Source organism: Megalobrama amblycephala, linkage group LG14 (genome assembly GCF_018812025.1).
Source record: "Megalobrama amblycephala isolate DHTTF-2021 linkage group LG14, ASM1881202v1, whole genome shotgun sequence".
Lineage (NCBI taxonomy): Eukaryota > Metazoa > Chordata > Actinopteri > Cypriniformes > Xenocyprididae > Megalobrama > Megalobrama amblycephala.
In genome coordinates, this window is record NC_063057.1 from 18,014,138 (window position 1) to 18,038,787 (window position 24,650).

General features: G+C 36.9%; 1 protein-coding gene across 1 annotated transcript in view; it reads left to right on the plus strand.

The window, feature by feature from the left end:
* The window catches only part of nav3 (neuron navigator 3), a 387,003-nt gene that overhangs the window by 66,780 nt on the left and 295,573 nt on the right, over positions 1 to 24,650 (plus strand). The window contains exon 2 of the mRNA XM_048155140.1: positions 16,834 to 17,268. Coding sequence (XP_048011097.1) covers positions 17,197 to 17,268 — 72 coding nt within the window. The 5' untranslated portion in view covers positions 16,834 to 17,196. The remainder of the gene's footprint in view (positions 1 to 16,833; positions 17,269 to 24,650) is intronic.

The window sequence follows — 24,650 nt, forward strand, 5'->3', positions numbered from 1 at the left end:
TCCTCATCAATACTTGTACAATGCTTTAAACACACCTTCAGGCTGTTCCTTACATGCCCAATGGTCTTCCACTGTCTCTTTAGTCCTGATGTTCTGGTGACGTGAGCAGGAATCACATGAACTCAACACGTTTCAGTGCTGCTAGTCAATCTAAACGCCTCCGTGCCTCTTCAGTGCTGTAAATGCAGCTGTTTTTCCATGTTGCGTCGATGCCTTGAGGGCCGAGGGGAATTCTTCTGTTGGAGTGGAGTCATGCTGTTGTGGATTTAGTCAGCTATAGTCATCCATATGCCCACCTGAGACCCACCTGTCAGAAAGGACGTGATGGGGATAAGGGAGGTAGAGGCTGTTTGTCTCCTCTCATATATTTGAATTAAGATCCTTGTCTGTTCTCGGCAAGGGAGGGAAAAGAACTTGCAGAGCTGCAGGTAATTGATTTTTGGGGTTGAAATTGCCTATATGCTCCACAGCGCTTCTGAATCCATCCTAGTGAAAATATTAGTGATGGGACGAAATACATGAGGGCCATCATGAGGGAAAAAAAAGTCATTTTGCTTAAAGGAAATATTTTTTGCCAAACCTCTGCCAAATCTTTGATTTGAACTAAAATGTCTTAGTATGCATTGTGAAACCTTTTGAAATATAAAAATATAAAAAGTTTAAGAAACTACCCTCTCAAATCTGAAACAAATGTTTGTTTTTTTTGCTCATAAATCATTCTCAATTTCAGCAAAGCCAGGCTTTTGTTGATTCCTGGCAATAGTCTCGACTGTCTGTGTTAGTGTTAGGTGCTCTCAGAAATTTTTATTGGGTCATTTTTCAAATCATATTACAGTCGTGTTTGAGAAATGGCTGTGTTTCTGTTATTTTGCACCTTTTTGAAGATGACTGAAAAAACTCATACACTTACTGTCAGAAAAAAAGCAAGGATGACACTTCTGAAAGGCATGTTATTCAGAGACGGCAGACCTAAAGCTGCTGTAAAGGTTTTTTTTTATTTTATTATTATTTTTTTTACCTGACAGATATAACTGAAGTTTGGTGACTTTTCTCTGTGACAGCTCTAGGCTTTGTAAACAGCAAAAATAATCCGCCTACACAAAAAAAAAAAAACCCTTGATTTGAAAAGTTTTAATTTTTAATATCCCACCCATTCCATTTACATATAGGAAAAAAAAGAAAAGAAAGAAAAACTGGGTGTGCCTCTGTCAGTCATTTTGTGTAATTGGATTGGAAATCATATCTTTAGAGGGCAGGGTTTTGAAAGAGTAGCCATGTGGTTAAACTGATAGGGTGGTGGTCTAATTCAGTGGCTAAATCTGGTGGAAGTTGGCTTTAGATGGCTGACAAAACCGGTTAGCTATATGGCTAACAAAACCACCATTGCATTGGACCTTCTGTTCCAAGTAGACTTGTGCCGATATTCGGTAATGCGATAAATCGCGATAATGAATATGCACGATATTGTTATCGTGGGCATTTCAAAATACCGTAAATAATAATTTATTACCAATTATTAATTTTTTTATAATGCAATTAAGAATACTTCAACCGTATAAAATGCAAAACATTGCTGTATTCTGCTCCAAAAGAACACGCGCTCAGATGTAAACAAACCCAAAGTACATGAGAAGCACATGGCGGAACGAATGAAAGTGCACGTTCACTCTCTGACAGCAGAGGGCGCTGATGCAACAGCAGAATGCAGCGGTTACCACGGAAACCACACAAACAAAGCAACTGCGCTAGTTAAGTTTTTAAAATGCTTCAAACAGCCATTAATTTTTTTGTAATCTCAATGTTGTTCATCACCAAATACTTGAAGACTTAAAAGTCTATTTTCAAACCTTATATTTTAATCTGGACTACCTCATGCCCTAATTATTAGAAATGTTCTGATTATTTGGTATTGTTCAGAAAAGTTTGAAACATATGTCTTCATTAGTTAACATTTTAATTCATTATTACAAAACTGACAATAAAAATACTTATAAAGTATTAAATATTCTTAGTTAATGTTAATTTCTTAGTTACTGTTTAATAGCATTACTAAAATCAAAAGAGCTTATTTAATGGACCTGAGAGAAAACTAACAATAATCAATTGTATTTCTTAACTAACATTAACAAAAACTAATATTTTCTGTAACAAATGTAGCTATTGCTCAATCTTAGTTAATGCATTAAATAATGAGACCTTATTGTAAAGTGTTTCCTGTTGTTCTTTATAGCCTAATTCTTTTGCATTATAATCTGTTTGAAAATTTTACTTTATATATTTTTTGTGTATTGTATTATTGTATTTAAACATTCAGAGTTATTTTTGTTATTACAAAAAGAGTTCTTAAACCTGTTATACTATGACAACACTTTTTTTGCAACTTATTTTAATACCGTGATAAAAGCTTCAGCAATTAATCGCAACATGAAAATTTGATACCGTCACATGCCTAGTTCCAAGTATCTGATCAGTCATAGATCAATATTCTCAAGCATTAGCTTATCAGCTTCTAAAGTCAGATATTTTATTAAAGGCAGACAAATATTCTTTGAGTCCCATAAAAGCCTTGTATTTGTCAGAACAAACAAAAAACAACAACAACAACAAAAAGAAACATGGAAACCATCTTAAATGAGCTAAAATTATAGATGAAAGTTCATGTTCGCTGCGAGAGGATGTATTTGTGCCAGAGCCTGTGGAAATCATTTTCTCCTAATGTATGTACATAGTAAATAACCCAGCACCGGTTTATTTTGCTTCATGAGTCAATCAATGTAGCTGCGATCGGCTGTGGTTGCAGATGGTTGACGAGGTTCCACGTTGTCTCCCTCGGTTCAGTGTTTCTGTATTTATTTATGCCAGAAAGTGATAAATAGAGAGAAAGAGAAGGGATCTGGGGAGAAATAGACTGTATATTTCTTATCAAAGCAGCGATCCACTTTGACATGGATGAGACTATCAATGTTGAACTCCTTCTCTTTGTTCCCTGCTGCATGTGTGCGTACAAGCGTGTCTGGAGAGCATTTGATCAAGGGTGGATCCGTGTTTGGCGCCACACTCCCAATGCTGCTGAGTAGGGAGGGGGAAGCTGTTGTGAGGTGTGTTTGATGTTCGGAGTTGCGAGCTTCTGTGTATGTGTGTTAGAATGTGTTTTACGCGTTGCTGTATTGTACACCTTTGTGTCGGACGTTCACCTGTGCATTCGGCTGTGCGCGTTTGTCGTAAGCTAATGTATGTGCACTCACATGTAGGTTTGTGTAGTACAGAGATCTTGACCCCTGGGGACCAGCCTGTTCATTATTCTTTCTAAAAGAAGCATTAAAATTTCATCACTGCAACGCAATCTCCGCTTCGGCACAGAGACCAAAGCGTAGCTGGGATGGGGAAGGGGGTTGGGAAAGGAGAGACTGAGCATCTCTCTCTCTCTCTCTCTCTCATTCCTGGATTGGTCGGAAACGTGGAGGGCGGCACACACCCTCAGATTGTGATGGAAGTGATCGAGTGGCCCTTTTCCTGTGCGGAGTGAGCTGTCTGTACACAGCACACAGGCGGGGACTCTAAAAGAGGGGTCAATAAGGACCAAGTGGATTTTACACCACATTTAGGCATTATGGCACTTGTTGTAGTACTACCTGGCTCTCCATGTGGGCCTTGCCCACCTCCTGCAGGGAGGGATGCTGTAGACACGCTGGGGGATGGGAAGGTAAGAGAGGCGTCTGGTGTTTCTACATGAAACTCTACCTGTTGGTCTCTCTGCATGTGAGGTGATAGCTAGAGCTTGCGATAATTCACTGTAAAAGTAATTTACAAATATTTTATGATTATTGAATTAAATTTAAGCGATATTGCAGTTATTTTAATTGACTTTTAGGGCCTGATTTACTAACAATAAACTCTCTTTTTGGCATTAAAAAAAAAAAAAATACTGTCAGGATTTACTAAAGACATGCAGTGAAACATTAGCACTGAAAAGACATGGACAGGGTTATTTTTGTGGCTGACCTTATTACATATGCATTTTTAGGAGTATCCCTTTCAGATGCAAAATTTATGGGAGGAGAGTGTTTAAATGGATCATTAAAGCTGATTTTCTAAGGTTTACGTTAGTTGATTTACTGGTGTTTGTGGCATTATTTAATGTCTCTCCCCCCCCAAAAAAAAAAAAATCTTAAACAAAAAGCTAGTTTGCGCTGCTCTTGGTAGATTGCGTTGGTCATCATGGAAATGAGCTGGGTCTGTGTTCTTTAATTTGTGCGTCGTCAGTAGATCATGTGCAGAACTTTCCACTCCCATCAGCACTTTTTTGGAATTGTGCTCTCACACTAATTTATTAAGTCTTTTTAATATTAATATCTTTTGCTATGGCATTTTCTTTAGACTAGTTTTGTGAGCCTTTGTCAATGCTTGAGTTTGAGAGTGTTAAAGTCGCAATGAAACAAAAGTAGTGACAGATCTTTTCTTCCATATGGTGATCTACATCTGAGTGTATGTAAAAATGTATGGCAGGGACTTGGCTTTGTCCATTGGTTGTTGATTGGATGGAAGCAGATTTCAATGCGAGCTGTAAGAACGGGGCGGGGTTTAATCAGGCGAAAAGATTAGAAAAGTCTGGCAAACGTCACCAGTTGTTTCACCAGAATATTTAATGTTGTTTTTTCTATGCCAGTGGTTCCCAAACCTGTCCTGGAGGACCCCCAGCCCTGCACATTTTGTATGTCTCCCTATTTCTGACACACCCATTTCAGGTCTTGCTGTCTCTACAAATGTGCACATGAGTTGAATCAGGTGTTATAGATGAGGGAGATAAAATATGCAGGGCTGGGGGTTCTCCAGAACAGGTTTGGGAACCACTGTTCTATGCCATTTCAGAGCAAATACATAAAATAAAGAAAGAAAAAAAAAGATAGTTTTAGCTAAATCACCCATCCCCAGTCATGGCACATTTATGATTCATTGTTTTGTTTGCTATGTGCCTAATATTGATAAATGAGGATATTACACTGAATTGTAGTCTAAATGACTTTATCTCCTGCTCTTCATGAACACGTTCCACACAACATAAGGTTTGCATTGTGCATTATACTGTACATGTCGTGCCACATTGTCTCCTTAGAAGACCTTCTGAGAAAGTCAGAATGCACAGCTGCCTGGCATCTGCCACTCCCTGCACATATGCTGCCTTGTTTCTAATGTCTTTCCTAGACGTTCTTTCATCTCTGTCTTTCTGCTTCTCTCATTTTATTGTGGCGGCAGTAAGCAGCTGATGAATATCTCTCAGGTCAGTAATGCGTTGTGGTTGGAGCGTGTGGTCGAGCGGGCGATGATTGCTAGGTAATTCACCTGCGTGAGACACTGGATCAGCGTCGTTGCATGATGGATCACCTCTGAGGATGGGGGGATAGATAGAGCAAGAGAGAGAGAGAGAGGAAAGGAGGGGTCCTGCTGGTAGCAGTATATCACGGTCAGGATAATAGAATTCTGCCGAGTTGACAGATCCGCGCTCACCTAATATCCTACACAGGTCAGGACTTCAGCCCAGATCACATGTGAATGCTACCAATATGCATGGCGACAACCCTTTGCCTCTTATGCGTGAATGGCTCTGCCGTGGATTGAATCTGAGGTTGAGGCTGATTAATAGTCGGTAACGGGCCTAATGAATACAGACTCCACCCCCATGACTGCTGTTGCTCCAGCAGCTGCCTTCATATTCATTGAATGTACTTATGACTTCCATCTTGATAATGACTAATCTGTCTAATCTACTCAGCTTCACAGATTACCCAGTTGCCCATTTGATTAAACGAAACGAAAGTCTTAAATGTGTGCGGCGAAGCTTTCAAGCAGACCGCATGACTTGAGACACTTCAAGCGGTTTGCTTTTGCCGTTGAGTGTGTAAAGTGTTGGATCGAATTTGTTTACTCTGCTGTAGATGGATTTTTCGAACGCATTGAAGATTCCCAGCACAGTCCACTCACAGTACTTTTTTAGGTAATCATCACCACAGGGCTGTGACAATGCACGGCACTCTCATCCAGCTTTGATTGCATTACATGTGCAATTTTCCCTTCCATTACCTTCTCAGGTATTTGCGGTTTAGCAAGCAGCATTGCCTCGCCTACCAATCTAATGAGTAAAATAAGAAGATGACTTCCGTAATCTGCACCTGTCCTTCAGTTTGCCATTTATCTGTCATTTTGGCGTGTTTGTGTGATTTGGTAAGGCTCACACTGTTCAATAAATACCCATGACCAGGAGCGAACGATGGGGGGTTGATGGGTAGAACGTGCATGTGTGTGTGTGATCTGGTCACAGGCTGTTGCGCAGTGTATATATACCCCTGGGGCGAAGGATGTGTGTAGAAATGAGATTTGGACCCCATTATTGGGCAGAAGAAGTTGTTTTATTAAGGAGACCATGGAAACGAAGAGCATCTAAAATGCACGAAAAATTGAGCCGAGTGCACAGGGAGGCTGTATATCACGCTGGCAATTACACCTCTGTGCTACGCCGTGTAATAAAAGTGATTTTATGCAGTCAGAGCACATGAATAAGAGATGCTTATGAAGAAGAGGATATAAGGATGAAAATCACCACTGAGCTGTCTCACCTCTGACCACAAAGTCTGGACGGCTGTGTACAAAGTGATGCTGATTTTCGTAGCTGATGTTTGGTTGGAAGTTCTGTAGAACCGGCCCACATTTCTACTGGCCCATTGGTAAGATATATATAGGCTATATAACATAAATGGGAAAAATGCTGGAGCTGCTTTGGAATCAAACACCCTTTGATTGGAAAACAGGCAAGAGAGAACATGAGAAAGCCCTCCATGGGATATATATGATTATTGCCCACTCTCTACATGTTAACACTTCACACTTAAAACTGGGATTTCATCATTTGTTCCCCATTTCTGTGGTTCTACTATCTTGCCGTAATGGGATTTTACCGTAATCCTTCCGTAATCTCACTAGATTACTCTGGTCTCCAGATTATCTGCTCAGGAACTGAATAGAAAAGGCAGTTGTGAGGTCTGGTATTAGTGTAATCTTAGTATAATTGGCTTCTAATTCGAAATCCATTGAAACGAATGAATGAATAAAGGTGTTTTATGTCTAGCTGAGCTTGCTCTGCCTTGAATAATGAGGCGGGGACTGTTGCTCAGATAGAATATTTCTTGCTTCTGTTCTCTGAATGAGAAAGGGAGTGCCACAGAATGGTGAAGAGAACAAAGAAACGAGTGCTGGCTTCATGATTTCACACAAGAGAATGCAGAACAAGAGGGTAGAACAGTGTGCATAGTATTTCTAAAATGTGATATAGTATATACAACCTTCATAAATGACATGCTAACCTTTTTTTTTTTTTTTTTTTTTTTTTTTTACAAAACATTGAAGACCTAAAGCACCTGAGCAAAAATCATTTATATAAGGCTTTCCTCAACACATATTGCTCCAAAAGAGCTTGTATGTACAATGATTGTAGTGTTAACCAAGGCTTGTAACCAAACCTTGTAAGCAAGTTTTACAAACCTTTTTGTGGCCAATTTATAAAACTTGTAGGAAAAGTGCACACCCTTTCATCAATATGATCATAAAATAATACATTTAGACATTTGAGAATTTCCTCTTCAACTCTTAAAATAGCATTACCATGCTTTTTTTTTTAAATGTGGTACTGTGATAATATCATGTGTTTGGCACTGTCATGATGGTAATACCATGATATACTGTACCAAATATATTTTCTTTGAAGTAATCCCAAAAATCCATGATGTATGGTAATCGTACAGTACCATGGTATTGCATCTGGATACCAAAGTAGATATATTCAGATTTAATAAGAGCAGTACAAGTTCTTTAAGACTGTGAAGGATGCTTGGGTACCTGCATCGCTTCCACTTGCCTGCCTCAACTTGTGTTACCGTGACAACAGGAAAGCCAGGGTCATTCCGACGGCAGCACACCAATCAGCCCTGTCAGAGAATGACAAAATGTATAGATTGTGTTCAGGACTCCACTGAACTGTGTCAAGGGAGGGATGTTTTCACACTACGAGTGATATGAACAGTAGTGTTACTATGTAACTGCGTAAACTGCCACTGACCAGATCGTTTCCCGGAGTGGCCACACAGTGATGAATAGATGACTGTTTGTTTTATGATCCCTTTTGTATTGACCCTGCATGTTCCATCTCTTTCAAATTGTGCATTTCTGTTTGCTCTAGTTTTTGTTTTTGTTTTTTTTAGAGCATGGAGTAGGATGGCCATGCAGGTATATGGGCTAAAGTTTAAGACACTGTACTGTTTGCCTGAGGGCTCAGGGCTTGGTAAACAGAATATTAAATTCAGCTGAGGCTTGAGGCTGCTAGGAAACTTTTGTAGTAAATGGGCACAGTTGGGACTCAAATAGAGACTGTTATGACAGTGTTGTCCAATTAAACTGCCCCATAAAATCTGTTCAATGGTACAGACATCTACATTTAGCTTTTACTTGTGTAGGTACTATAATATTGTATACATATTCATATAAATCTGTCATATAGCCTTGAGCCAACTTATTATGTGCAATTTAAAGCAATCATTTACCTGAAAATGGAAATTTTGTTATGGTTTCTCTTAACCGTCATGATGTTTCAAACCCGTAGGACTGACTCTCATGGAACACTAATGGGACAGTGATATTTTAGTATTTTATATATATATATATATATATATATATATATATATATATATATATATATATATATATATATATATATATATATATATATATATATAATATTACAAATCGTTCTCGGCCCGGAACTCTCAGTACGGTTGGAAACTTATTGTAAAGAGTTACAAATATTATTTAAATGTTATTTTATTTCAGCTTTATTTCAAATAACAACATTTTTTGTTTTAGTTAATGATAATAATATGGGATGTGGGCTGTCAAGCCAAAAAACTGACAAAAAGCAGCACCAATATACATTGGAAGTTGTCCATATGCCTTGAAATCATACAAAGTCATTCAACAATTTCTAAAGACATACAATAGCTTTGTTTGACAAACAGACAGAGAGCTGTAAAACGAGTTCATACCACATCAATATATTCATAATATTAATTTTTTAAAAGCACCAGCCAGAGCATTTCAATCAATACTCAAGTCATGTGAAAGGACTAAACAAATGAATGAATCTATCTGAGCATGCTGCGTTTGTACTCAGTAATGCTGAGGCAAGCAGTTGGCACAGACACAAGCCAGTCTGACACGTTTATGTTGTATGGGGGTTTCAATAGCCCGTCCAGTTTTATTTAAAGCATGTTGCTTGGCATGTATTTAGAGTGATGTTTCAGCTCCTCCTGTTTATCTCTGAAATGTGCCTCGTTCACAGCCACTCTCTCTGCAGATTTCCCTCTATAAAATGGGAATGGGGAATAAATCACTCTCGGGAAAGCAGTGAAATAAATTTATTGCTTGCGGAATAAAGCTCATCTTTTGTCTTTGCGAGTGCAGGGAGGACAGGTATGAAAGCTCGGCTGGTAATTACACATTTATTATCTTTTAATCATGCGTCTGTCTGGGGTTTCATTGCTATCAGTTGATTCCTGATGGACACATGCCAGGTTGGGCGGATTATATGTGTAATGTGTATATGTGATTGAGTGCGTAATGACGGTCTTTACCACTCCGGCACATCCGCAGTACATGCAGTTGCCAAGCGTTTAATTGCTAGTTAATTTCTTCAAGTCTGCTAATTCAAGAGTTTTATAATACTAGATTTTTATTATTATTGTTGTTATTTTTGATTAACCACTTTTAAAAAGTACCAAATAATACACAGCTTTTAAATATTTGAGGCAGTGGTTCCCAAACTTTTTAGAGTGGAGTACCCCCTGAGGCATTTACCATCCTTCTGCGTACCCTCTCTCTTCCACTTAGACTGCACCTTTTCCATTAAAGGATGATATTTGCCCCCTAAATTGACTTTACAGTGAATTTATTATCTTTATAAATACCTTTACATCATAAAAAAATATTTTAAATAATAAAAAAAAATCAATAGTAAAATATGCAATGATGATAAAAACGTGAAAAGTGATTCTTTTACATAATAAAACCGCCAGTAGGTGATGGTAAGTCTTAATGCGTGAGTCACCGAATCATTTGTTCATTCAGTAACGAAGCAAGTGGCTGTAGGCGTTTCTCAATGTCAAGGATACTTCCTTGGCAGGACTGGTCCTTCCAAGTCACTTCCTTCAGAGGCTAGGCGAGGCTCCTCTTTAGCATTCGGAGAACACGTAAATGGACCAGACTAGCAAGTGCACGTCATTTTGCTTCATTATGTCAGTGATTACACAGCTATCACTTCTGAACATTAAATAATTTGCTTCTTACCGATATCCGTTCGCCGCGGTGTCTCTCCCCCTGGTAAACAGCTGCTTGTTTTCTACAGGGAGACGTATGAACGCCTCCATTTGTTCCTTGGTCCCTGTTAAAAAAAGACGAGAAAGCTATGAATAACGCTGTGAATGGTATAATAGTATAATATTAACGTTAAATTACTTTAAATTACTATTTATAAAAGAAATGCCGGTGACGGCAAACAAGCTAACAATCGTTAAATGACGGTCCGGTTCAGTTAGCCATCAATAACGGAATTTGTATTTGTATAATTTATAATATCAATACGGTAGTAATTTGTACTGGTATTTAAACGTTAAACTTTATTTATCTGACATATTTACTACAGTTATAACAAATGTTTGGTAACGTAAATATACTTACATTTGAAAGCATATTGCCCGCTAACGTCCGACATTTTTTGACAATTTTTTGAACAAGATCGCAAAGCTGCGCGCATAGGATTGTGGGTGATTTGAGAGCGCGAAGAGCGCGAAGGCTACACGTATGCATCCTTTCCTGTATATAGGATATTTTTTGAACGAAGGACTCAGTCCTTGTTTGAAATTCCGAGGATCCTTGACATTAGAACAGTCCTTCGACGGATGTCGATGATGTAGCATCCTCGAAATTCTGGCTTCCGAGGATCCTTCCTTGACATTGGCAAACGCCTTGTATTATGAATGAATTATTGAATCAAGACTTTCACAAATGATTCGTTCAAAGCCACAGATTCGTTCACGAAACACTGCTGTGTCTGTTGTAGTTCTGCTGTGGCTTTCGTTGGAACTATTATTTCATTGCAAAATAGAGTAAATACTAACAATATTGTGAAGAACATCATTAATATTACCCGTTTGTTTGTTGAACTGTTCTACAAAATCAATGTCACATTTGCAAACATGTGGATATTTGGATGTGCATTCTTGCTCGTATAATATTATCAACTCACAAAAGGTATGTTTTGTATCAAAAGTTTGAATCTTAAAGGTCCCGTTTTTTGTGGTTTTTTGAAGCTTTGATTGTGTTTATAGTGTGCAATATAACATGTGTTCATGTTTCTCGTGTAAAAAAACACAGTATTTTTCACATAATTTACTTATCTGTATACCGCTGTTTCCACTGTCATAAAAACGGGCTGATGACTTCCTTGTTCTATGAAGTCCCTCCTTCAGAAATACGTAACGAGTTCTGATTGTGCCAGCGGTTCCTGTGTTGTGATTCGACAGCAGCTTAGCGGAAAGGTCCCGGAAAGGTCACGCCTCTTACCATAACGGGGAGATGCATGCGCTCAGTGTTATTGTAAACATGTCTTTAATTTTACCCTATCAATTTGAGCCGGAATCAGACCCGGTGATTGGACTGCGGGATGAAAATAACAGCGTTTCGACGACATGGCGACAAACACACTCTACAAACGCAACTCTTGTGTATTCCTGTGGGCGGAGGTTAGTCAAAAAACTGTTTTAGTGACGTCATTAAAGAAGGAAGTAGAGGGATGTAGTCCAAACTGGCCGTTCGATGTAGGCGACTTCTGTTAAATAAAATATCTCGCTTGGCATTGAATTTTGAGCTTTAAAATTTTACAGATTTTATTCTAACAACAACATTACACACTAACTAAAGTTTGAAACATGGGATCACGAAGAACGGGACCTTTAAATTGATCCATGCACCTCCTGTGCCAGGCTATTTGTTTTTCATGCTAGTAAGTGCTAAATCTACAGGTACATTGTCGAGAATGGCAATAATGTAGCGCGATCTGCTAAGGCAGCAGACTCTGACATAACCTGTAAGCACCCATATGCACGCTGCTAAAATGTAAATGGATTTAGTCAGTTTGACCGCAAATGATGTGGTATTTTGATTGGATGTCATGTATTTATGGCATTGTGCCCTGAAATACATGCTTGATTTTAATGTTATTTTAAGGTGGGGAAGAATTAAATGAACGACAAAACTCCATATTTTGTTTGCGTACCCCTGTGGGTACGTGACGTGACAGAGGGGGTACGCGAACAAAATGCGGAGTTTGGGAACCACTGTATTACAGGATGTCCTCAGTTGGCTGTTTTTAATGCCACTGACATCTGATCTGTTATGAGACAGTACAGAGACATTTCTGTGCCGTGATCATTTCTCCCAAAGGAAATCAGTGGAAGTCCACCATAGACATTTACATCTTTACATCAAATTAAAGTGGCGGCACAGAGGCCAAGCCAATGAATCATATTTTATTGGACATACTCTAGCTCACTGACTGTCAGTGAATGCTCAATGAATAACAAATGTCAGGAAAAGGGCAGAGGAAGAGAGTTTAGCTCTTAAATACTCTAGATATCACACTGACTTAACAATAAAAAACGTATATACAGTAGTACTACTAATATCCTGTGCAGGTACATATGAAAACATTCATTTGTTCATTCACAAAACTTTGACGAATGCCTCGGACACAGGTCGGGTTCGGTATTAGTGGCCTTGGGTCTCAGGTAACGTAAAATAATTGTGCTTTTTCCAAATGGACGCACATAGATAAGGAAAAAACGTTTGGAATCTCGCACACAAAAATCCATCTTTTAGCTATGAGATCCATCATGAAAAGTCACTTACTTCATTACACTGCATGTTCATGCAGGGCTTTTCTTTTGTTGTGTGTGCAAAAGCCCTTCACTGGAGTTGAGGTAGAATAGTGTTACAGACAACACTAGCGACTGATTTATTAAGCTATTGATATCATTTTTATTGAGCTATCATGTTTATTTTTCCAATCCACTGGTCACTATTTAAAGCTGAACTCAGAGGTATTTATATAAATTAATAATACAGAAGTAAATAAATAAATACAAGTAACGGAGAACCGGCCAAATCAGGACACTGGGGCTGTAGGCTCTGAACATGTCAATGTCATTTACGCTCAGTTCCAGTTAGGTTTGAAAATAAATGCCGTCTGGTTGGACTGGGGTCTAATTTTATTTGTTCTGTTTCGGTTTCAGCAAAAAATTAATTTATGCACGTTGGGTTCGGGTAAGAAGTGATTCAGGTCGGGTATATATTTTAAAACCTCTAAAATCTCTTCTCCGTGCACATTTATCACCAATCAAAACTTAAAGTTAGACCAGTATTTTAATACAAATGTTTAGAACTTATTGTTTCATTAGTTTTTATTTGATATTTAAGGCCTAGCTTAACAAGAATATATCCTCTGCTGGCTTTACTCTTTACAATGGTTATTTCCATTTGTACATTTTTTCATAAGTAGCTTTGGTGTGTTCATATAACTATTTAAGGCTTGAATGAAACCTGTACCTGTCTGACCTATTTGAATTAGCTCATTGTTATTCAGATAGCAAATGTGAATTCTTTCCACTTTATTGGTCTAATAACAGGCTTCTGTTCTCAAGTGTAGCAGATGTATATTAGTGACAGGGAGATGGTATATTCCTGCTTCATTTGCTTTATATTTTTACAGTTTTTTTTTTCTAATCACTGGGACACACAATCTTATGGTCGACAAAATTCTATAATTATTGTGCTTGGCTTCTCATTTAATGCTTCCAGAAACAGATAGGAAGCCAACTTTACATTACAAGGGCACATATATTTTAGATGTCATATACATGTAGAACCCAACATGGTGATGCTTTGTATGAATTTGTCAGTCAGCTGTGGAATACATATACATATAATATGTTTTGCTCTTGAAATAATAATTGCAGTTGCTCTTCACTTCAAAACGACAACAATTTGCCTGACAAGCAGAGTGAAGTATTTTCATTATCATGAGTGGTTTGATCTATTAATTTTGACAGCCTGGTTGTGTTTGTTTTCATCTCTGATATCACATATGTGTGTTTGAAAAAATGACTTCCCTCACTGACATAGGTACTCCACATTATTCCAGTAAATGCTGTAAAATGCACAGCCAAATATTATAATTTACAGAAATTATGGAGTACAGTGTGTCAGTCCTTCGCAGGAATGTTTCTTTTTCGGATATTCAGTGGAAAATAAGGGAAATTAAGACTAATGAATAATGCAGGAGATGGAAGCACTCAGTTGTGTTCTTCAGAGGAGCCTTCGAATGATGCTGTGTGTTTAGCGTCTTGTAAGGCAGATGCACCATGTAGATTTATGTGCATTTGTTGATTCAGTCAAGCTATTGTTTTGCAAATCCTGTGAGACCCTGGGTCTATTTTTTCTAAGAATTGTTCTCTGATAAATAACAAAAGAATAATAATACTATCACACTATGGATTCCTCATGATAGTTCTTTCCATCTTGTGTTCAGGACAGTCAGAGTTGACTTCTTAATTACCTTTTTGTATTCAAGTTTTGACAAAAAAGATTCCTGCATGTAACGCTTTTGAATAAAAGAGAACAAGATGACGGCAACTGAAAAGTATTGGGGAAATAAATCGGTTCAGTTCTGATCAACCAGTACAAAAAATTTGATTCAGTCATGGCTCAACAGTATACATAGAATAGAGGATGCTTACCTTGGATTGACCAGTTTAGTTTTCTTGGTGTGAATCTTGATGTAGTGGCAGGAAGTCAATTTGAGGAAAAAAAAGTACATAAAAATATAACTTGGCAAGAATCAGATGCAATAATTGTCTAGACAGAAAAAAACACACTGTTGGCCTAGGGATGGTGGTTCTACACAAATAGCCACAAGTCAATGCATTCTGAGGTTAAAGAATTATTATTAATGAAATCCAAAACCTACTATATCTCAATCCTACAGATGAAAATTGGGAATCACGGGCCAAAGTGTCTCTCCGTGTCTTTTTACTTTATAGTGGTGTCCATGAACTTCTAACATCATGCAAGTCAAACACCCTTTGACAGGCCAATGTTTTGAAGTCTGCCAAAAGGGCAGACAAGGCCAGCCATCGATCCTGTGGTAATTGCTCAGAGCTTGGTCTCTTCCCAGAATGCCTCTTACAACCTCAGCATGACTCAATCCTTCCTTTCTTTAGCGGTTTTCTGGGGAAGAAGGGTGAAAACAATCACGTGCCAAAGAACAAACGTGTGTTTATTCGTATATGGAGAAGAACACTAGTAGCAAAACTCACTTTGATATGCAGATACACTGCCTCCCTTCACTCGTTGCATGAAACAGCTCAAGGGATATTGACTTTCTAGTGAGTGTTAGCTATTTCGGTGAAGCAACTTCACATTTGGGATGCTGGGACTGCAAAATATGCTCTATGGAAGGGGGTGACATTATCTCCATCCTTTTTGACATTTAAGTGCTACTTAAATTTTCTTATTAAGGTCAATCACATGACCTTTTTTGTTTGCAAATGCAGTTCTTGCACACAATGACTTGTCTCTTTTATGATACACAGTTTTGAATAAAAATCCAGCAACCAAAACATGGAAATGCAGCAGAATTAAACAAAACAGACTTAAACAAAACTAAACAAAACAAAACAAAAAATCAAATTCAATACAAAAAACAACTCCCCAAAAATGTTTATGAATTTTTCATTTATGGTATTTGTTAGCCTTAAAAACAAAATCTAACTAATGATTGAAGTAATGAGTAGCAAGGAAAACATTATTATTTTTTGCTTGGTTACATCACATGGTATTTTTAAACATTTGTTGAAAATGGTATGAAATATTTTCGAAACCACATGATAACAACATGAAAAGTTGACATTTCTAAAAGCTTAGGCACATGTGGTTTTAAAATAGAGTAAAAAAGAATCATGTGCCATGACTTTAATCTTTTACTCTTTTTTTGTCTTTTCTTTTCTTTTTTTATGGTTTATTACATTATTTGAACCGTTTATTTGACTGTATTGTCATGTATTTGTTTTGCATTGATCAACCGAGTGCATGTTTTCCCTTAGTTGTATGTAGTTTTTTTTTTTTTTTTTGGGAGTCACTATCATTGTGTATGTGTGTGGAATTGCTGGGTTGAAAACATTAAATATTGATAATGGTGAATATATATATATATATATATATATATATATATATATATATATATATATATATATATATATATATATATATATATATATATATATATATACAGTATTGTTCTGAAAACAGCAAACAAGAACAGCCAACAGAACAAACCGTAGGCTATGTGTGACCCACTGAAAATTGATCTACACCGTGCATCAGCAGGTCGTGATGCACTTAGTGCTGATAGTGGGTCACACGAATTCTTTGTCCAGTTGTTTGTGTTGACTAGAGCAATGTTGTGTTTGGCCTCCCATTCAGCTCATAACTAAATAAAACATGCTGAGAAAGGATTATTTTAAGAGGTAAATCAGCATGCATGGGATTTCAACTTTCGCAAAATATACAAATTAATAAAATAAATGCATATTGCTCATGTGCCAATTGATTTTTTTTATTTTATTTTTAATTATGCCTTCATATCTGTTCTGAGTCTGATAAGATGTGTTTGTTTGACAGATTTGAGGACCAAGGATGCAGCCCTGAGGTGGACTACCAGAACACGCACACTGGGATCTACTGGCTGGAAATGACAGACTTCTGAATGGATGTTTTCACGTGTGGAGAGGATGCTGGTCTTTTCATCCTGCTGACGTGGTCTCGGTAAATTCGGGAGTGTCTCCGTTCCTCTTCATTTTCCGTCTCCTGTTCTTCCAGAAAGGCCCACCTCAGCCTGAGAGAAGATGTGACCCAGGCAAAGGAATAATCTGGCTGCCTGTAGCCCCCTCCCTTTCTCCCACACGTTTGGCTCGTAGCTCTTTTCTCTCTGTCTTTCTCTCTCTCGCTCGGTCTCTCTTGGAGATATTACCGCTCTCACCGGGGATGGATGTACCGCCTGAAACCAGCAAGCATGTTAAGAAGTCCACAAGTCAAAAGCTGGAGGATCAGAAAAAGGTAAGACGTGTGGTTCATTCCTACCACTTCCACTGTCTTCCTGCTGGGCTGAAAGTTCAAGAACATCAGCAGTGCAGAATGGATGAGATTCTCCAAGCCAGTTTTCTTGCTGTACTCAAAGCGGCTGTTAGTGGTTTTTGTATGTCCTGTTGTTTATTTATAAGCAGAGTTTCAGGTAGATCTACGGGGCTGTAGGAATGATCTGAAAAGTGGAAGGAACACAATTATTATCAGCTTTGCTCATGAATATTAATTATGTTCAGTAGGCCAAGAAGTCCTACCTAATTTGGACTAAAATTGCAGATTTACGTTTAAAAAAAGAAAGAAATTATGTTTTAAGAAAAAGTGTTATTTTTTCAGACAAGGAACTGTATAAAATTAGATATAAATATTTAAATAATATATTTTTAATATATAAAAATTATTAATAAATAGTTATATTACATAAATTAATATATTTTTATTAATTTTATTTTATACAATACTTCTACTACTAATAAAAAATAACAACAACATTATATATATATATATATAAAATTTGTTAGTATTATATTATCTTATATTATATTATCTTTATTTAAGTATTATATTATCTGTTATTTTATTTTAAGTATAATTTTGCCATTTTTTTATTTAAAAAAAGATAAAAGAATGGTGGGGATTTAATATAATATTATTAAATATGAATTATATTAATATATTAATATATAATATTATATTAATAATATTATTACTATTGGTCTATTATTATTTTGTAATTTCATATATAATTATATTTCATATATATATATATATATATATAAAATATTACTAAATTATTACATTATTTTTCTCTATTATTATTATTATTATTATTATTATTATTTAATGATGTATTATTTTTCTACTTTTATTAGTTCATTTTTCTGCGGCTTTGGCAGTTTTTATTTAGAAAAAAGTTGTCAGTCAACAAAAGCATGGTGGAGAGGATGAAAGTTAGGTGGAAGGTACTTAATATGGAATGTACTGGTGTTTTCACTGGTTAGCAGAACTGAAACACTTCATTGAGATTTGGAGAAGCACTGGGAAGTTGTTTAGTGCCTCAGGTCTGCTCTACATTCTACATCTAGGACACTGTCCTTCTGTCGCTCACACTGCAGGTGAGAGTGGAGTTCCTGCTCTAAAGTGTGATTAGTTTTTAATACTTCGCCTTTGGACATGAGAAAAGTGTGTGCTCTGTTTGATCTGGATGGAGTCCCGCTGACCTGATTCTGGCTAATGAGGTACCTATGATAAGCCATCTTCTTCCCGGGAGTCCCTAACCTGCAGAAGACACCCAGTAATCTATCAGGCCTGACACCTGCAGCTTCATTAGGAGCTGATGAAGTTAGGAACCAAACTTTATTGGGGTTTTTTATTTCTGTTTTAGACCCAACATCTACTGGGAGGTCCCATATTAGTTCTTTAATGATACAGGTGGCAGAGTAGAGGCAAAGAAAGATGGATGCATGTGTGTGTTGCAGGTGCAAGCATCTGCTTACCTTTTGGAAAACCTTTTTTTATATACATCATAATTAGACCCAGTTCATTTCTTTAATTTATATTTATATTTAATTTATATATTTTGGATGCTGCTATCGTGCCATTTGAGATTTGACGTTGAGATTTACTGTACGAATTACATAAATTTGTGTGATTTGTTATATACAGCACATGAGCAAAAATACTGTGCAAGTAGACAAACTGCAACATGAACAAGTATGGAAAGAAACATTACTCACACGTCGGTATAATAGCCCCACGGCTATTTGTTTAACATGAAACTGTGATTGTGTCACAGTTTCATGTTCAGTCTGGACAGAAAAATTGCTAGTTACTAGGATCAGGGCTCAACTAGAGCTGCACGGTTAATCGAAAAAAGAGTGCGACACCCACACAATCTTATTTTATTAATGACAACAATTTGCCCACGTCTTTTAAACCTTTGACAAAATCATACCGGAACATTCAAATCTGTGTTTGTGCTGCCACGTTGAGCCAGAGAGAGTAGTTTTGAACCACACAGTAGTTATTTCTGTATTACAAATATTCAGATCATCATAGAACCACCTTTTGAAACAAACTTGGCGCTTCAAATAACGGTTGTATCAATTACATCTTACGCCACTAGGTGGCGATAAGTGACTGTTAAAAAATGTATTTGTCATTGAATCATTCATTCAAAAGATTTATTCAAAAACTCTGATTCATCCAGTAATGCATCAAGTATTTATTAATGAGTCATTGAATTCATTCAAAACCATTTTTTAAAACATAATTCATTCAAATTAATCAAACATATATATAAAGATATATATATATATATATATATAAAGATATATATATATATATATATATATATATATATATATATATATATATATATATATATATATATATATATATATATATATATATATATATATATATATATATATATATATATATAAAGAAAATCCTTGAAAATGAGGTACCACTGTGATAATTATCGCAGAGCAATAATATAGTGACCAATGTTGTTACCATTCCTTCTTTGTTTGTTTTAGCTGTGATTTAGACCCAGAGACCTTCTGGCTCTCACAAAACACTGACGTAAGTGGAAGAACAGAAGATTCTGAAGAAGTTGCTTCTTTCCTTCCATTTTCTCATTGTAGTGAATAAAAGCTTTGTGCGGACAGATGGCTTTGATCATCAGTTGCGGAGTACCCGGTGTCCTTCTCATTCATTATAATCATACACTCTTACGCTAATGGAGAGAAGCAGGTAAAAATACAAAGTAAACATTGAGAGCTTGCTTGAATTAGATGGGCGAAGTATTGATAAAGAAGTGTCCTCCACAGCTTTTGACTGTTCATTTGAATTTAAGATTAGGATGGCCAGAGGTGTTCACTCTCGAAACGGGGAAACACTGTATGCTAATGGACAGGAAGTGCTGTTGAATATTCATGAGAGAAACTGACCGTCAAGTGTGATGCTAGAGGTTTAGCGACAGTTTCAAGAGATGTCCATGTGGAGAAAAAAAGGAGAATACAGCCATTCAGTTTTTGAAAGACTTACAGGGTTATCCTTGAGATGTTTGGCTGCACAAGCTAGAATTCTTGAAGCAGTATTGAGATAGATGGCTCTGATGTAGGTGGTTTCTCATCACTCTTGTCAGCTGACAGTACTAATTAGGGGTGTAACGGTACATGTATTTGTCCCGAACCGTCACGCCATGGACGTCACGGTTCGGTGCACACAGTCAGATGACAAATACAGTCAGTCACAGGTGATCCACACTCCAATCCAGAAGGGGGTGCGTGGTAATGCAATGTGGTTTGCTAACCACCACAACAGGAAAAAGTGCAGAAGAAGAAGAACACATGTTCTATGTATAGAGATGTTTGTGTTATCTCTCCACCGGTGTTTCAACCACGGAAAAACATCAATGAAACAGCTTGAGAATAATATCTCACATAGCATTACATTTACCTCAGGCAAGTCATTTTGTATCCACAACATGTTTACTAGATATATATATATATATATATATTATTTCAAAAGTACTTGAGAACATAGCATTTTAGCTTGGATTTGAAAGTACTTTGGACTATACATGGTTATTCACAGTTTATACATGGTTATTTACAGATTATCTGGTCAAATGCTTAGATTTTAGTTACTTCAGTTACAAAATCTGTACTGTTGTATAGTGGATGTCAACATGTACATTTCTCCCAAAAAATTAAAATACCGTTATAATTTACCATGTTGTTCCAAACCCCTATGACTTTCTTTTTCTTTCATTTAATACAAGAGGAGACATGTTGATGCTGCTCTTTTTCCATACAATGCATGTGAACAGCTACTTTTATGACAGAACTTGCATTTGAGGAAAGTACAAGACTTGCAGGTTCCTCATTTGCTCTGCAAGCGCAAAATATTTTCATTGTAGAAGCACAAGTGAATTGACCCAGTCAGTTATCTCTACTATCAGTGGGGAAAGCATGTTCAGCTATACTAACGCATGACATACAGCTCATTAATAATTTAGCAAGTACATTTTAACGCTAATGTCAGCATCAAAGAGATCATTCTCACTGGCTTTCCTTACATCTTCACATGCAAAACCATCTCCAGTGAGCTGAGATAACTGCTTCTGACTGTGTCATCATTACTGGTTTCCATGATGCTCCATCTTGTCACTGTGCATTGAGTTATGTCATGTGTGATATATATCCATTACATCTGGGAAATACTGTATATTAAATAGTCACAATTTATCTGAAGATTTAAAATTAAACAATGATTTAAGCAATGATTTTTAAAGAAAAGCAAAAACAATACATATATAAAAATGCTCAGATGTTCAGTTTTATCTGCTTTTGCCACATTTTGAACCATACAATGTCATGACTGATTCTGAATGCGCCCATGCATTAATTAAAACACCCCATTGCTTTGCATATTTGCACAATCTGCTCATGTGCAGCACACTAGCCACATTTGACCAGATGCATATTCCCTTTTTAAATTGGACCGAAGGGAAACCAAGTTTCTCATTTTCCTTCTGCCTCCAGCAACCTCCAGCAATACAGCCGGGCTGAATGGAGGAAACTGCTGCGTTTGGCAGCTCTGCAGGGCTGTGTTCCCAGCAGAGTGCCCAACTGCACAGAATGCAGTGAGCTTTATAATAAACGGCTGGATAAATGCACAATCACTTAAACACAGCATCGTGGCTCGTACAGAGGTTATTGTGTCTCCTGCTCCGATTATTAAAACCGTATGCGGTCCTGCCGCCCACTTTACTCTTATCAGCCCTCGCGGAGCGCTAATTCTTGTGGCTCCTTTTGGGACGTGCCGACTACAATGAGCGATTTATATTACATTATGTATAGAGTCTGAGGGAGTGTGAGTATATGATATGGTTAATTGCTCCCATTTATCTTGTCTGGAGAAAGGTAGATTCTCTAGCATAGCCCACCTTCCAGCTGCCAAACCTTGTGCATGCTGGGAGGATCTGATAGGTGGATATTTCTGCATATTGGAGTTTAGAGGCAGTGGTCCACGTTCTAACTCCGCTCACACCTGCTCTCCATTAGTTCAACTTGGCAGGGAGTTGCACGCAATTATTAAGGCCTCCCTAAGCTCTGAGGCCAATCAGAAGTAGCTGTGGATTTGCTGACAATTGTCTGACAAATGCCTGCTGTGCATCACCATTACCTAGCACTGTCATCAACTGTGTTCAGAAAAGTATGCTTCCATACTGCTCACAGTTTTTGTATTATGCAGATTTTCTCTATGCCTGGTGTATTTGCCAAAATGTGTATGATTCACTAGAGCAGACAGCGAGGAATACTGTTTCCGATGATGCAATGTGCTCGACATGTTCTTCCTTTTTCAGTACGTGATATATGCACGATTCATGATATATTAGAATCTTATTGGTTTCATGAATTATTTAGTATTTAATTGTTCACGCTTGTTTACTCTATTTTTACACTTAGATTACCTGTGGCATCATCTACCACTCACTCAAATATATTCACATTTTTAGCAGATCTCCAAATGAATATCATTTTTTTCACATTGTTTATTATGAATTATTGATTTTATATAATATGATAATCTCCATTTTCCATACCGTTTATCCTCTGTGGGGTATTAAATATAATAATTGGGCCATTCTACAGAATTGGTGCTGTCCCACAACCAAAAAACACATTTAAAAATAAATGTAATCATTATCTATTGAATCCCACAATAATATTTAAAATGTCAGTAAGCTTAATATATATAGAATCATCATTTATTGGGTACTTTCAATTGTGAGGTGGCTGTCCCGAACCCTAACCCCTAAATTTCAACTTTCAATTCAGCAAATGATATTGAAATAATTTTTGCAATTTTTTCCAGTTATTTTTAAATATATATTTTAGATTTTTTTAAAATGTGAAGTTAAAAAAATAATTATATTTTATTTGTAAATCATAAGACTTTATGTAAAAAAAAAAAAAAATAAAAAAAAATCCCGCATTTTCATGTCACTACCGAAATAGTGCATGTTTTAGTCCATGGGCTGAGACTGATTTTAACCACACCCCCCTACATTTTTTAACAGGAAATATTCATGTGTCCCTCCCTCTCAAAGCCTCTCTTTCATAGTAGATAGGGACCATCATTTTGAGTTAAATGTGTTCAAATTTTTAGTACAGTTATGCAAATCATTAGTATTTTAATATGTTTTAGTAGTGTTTTAGTATGTGAGTTAAAATTCTGTAATTCTGTGATGTGGTGGCTACAAACACATTACTGTCACTACCAAAAAATGTGCAGTTGCGACTGAAACATGGGATGTTTTCACAAAAATAAAGTATATTAAATTATCAGCTAAGATGTTATAGTGTTTGGTTCAATGTATATTCAAACTATCTTAAAGGTGCTCTAAGTGATGTCACGCGTTTTTTGGCCAAAACATTTTTTGTCACACACAGCAAACATCTCCTCACTATCCGCTAGCTGCCTGTCCCCTGAACACACTGTAAAAAAACGCGGTCTCTGTAGTCGCCACAAGCTCCGAAAACGGCAATAAAAACAAACTGGTGCAGCCTGGACCACGAAACAATAAACATGCTCCAGCCAATAATCGACAAGAATGATTTTAAATGCGCGTTCATGACTGTTTCAGGAAGCACGGAGGGGAGGGGGAGGAGGAGGAGGAGGGAGGGTCTAGCTAGCCTCTGTTTTGTTTGACAACACTTCGAACGTCAACAGGAAGTTACTCCACCCAGGATCGCTTAGAGCACCTTTAACTTTGAAATCAGTATACAACAAATCTCATAAATTACACTTGAAATATTGTTAAAATTGTAATTGTTATTGATTTACCTGTGAAAACTTTTTTTGAAAATAGCAAAAAATATATTTACATAAGTCAGATGTAAACAAAATCTTAACAGGTCAATGTAACCCTTCTTATTAAATTATTTATTATTGTGTTTCGGTAGTGACAAATTTGGGGAGAGGAAAAATATTCCAAAGTTTTCTGAAAATACAATATGAGAATTAACTGCACAATTAATCGAAATGTGTACCTTGGATATTCTACAGTTTGCATACATACAAAATTTGTGGAAAAATACTTTTTTCAAGACGTTTCCAACTCTCCAACTTTGGACCAATTCTGTAGAATGGCGCAATATATTAATTTGAGCGATTTTAAGTCATCCTGTGACCCCCTAGTCTGTCTTGTACCCCTGTTTAAGAACCAATCCCCTATATTTTTTCAAATTATACTTATTTAAAATTGTAGGCAGTATATACCATACAGTAAGCAAGATGCTAGCATGAGTGATCAATCACTGCAGAGGCCTTGTCACAGTATA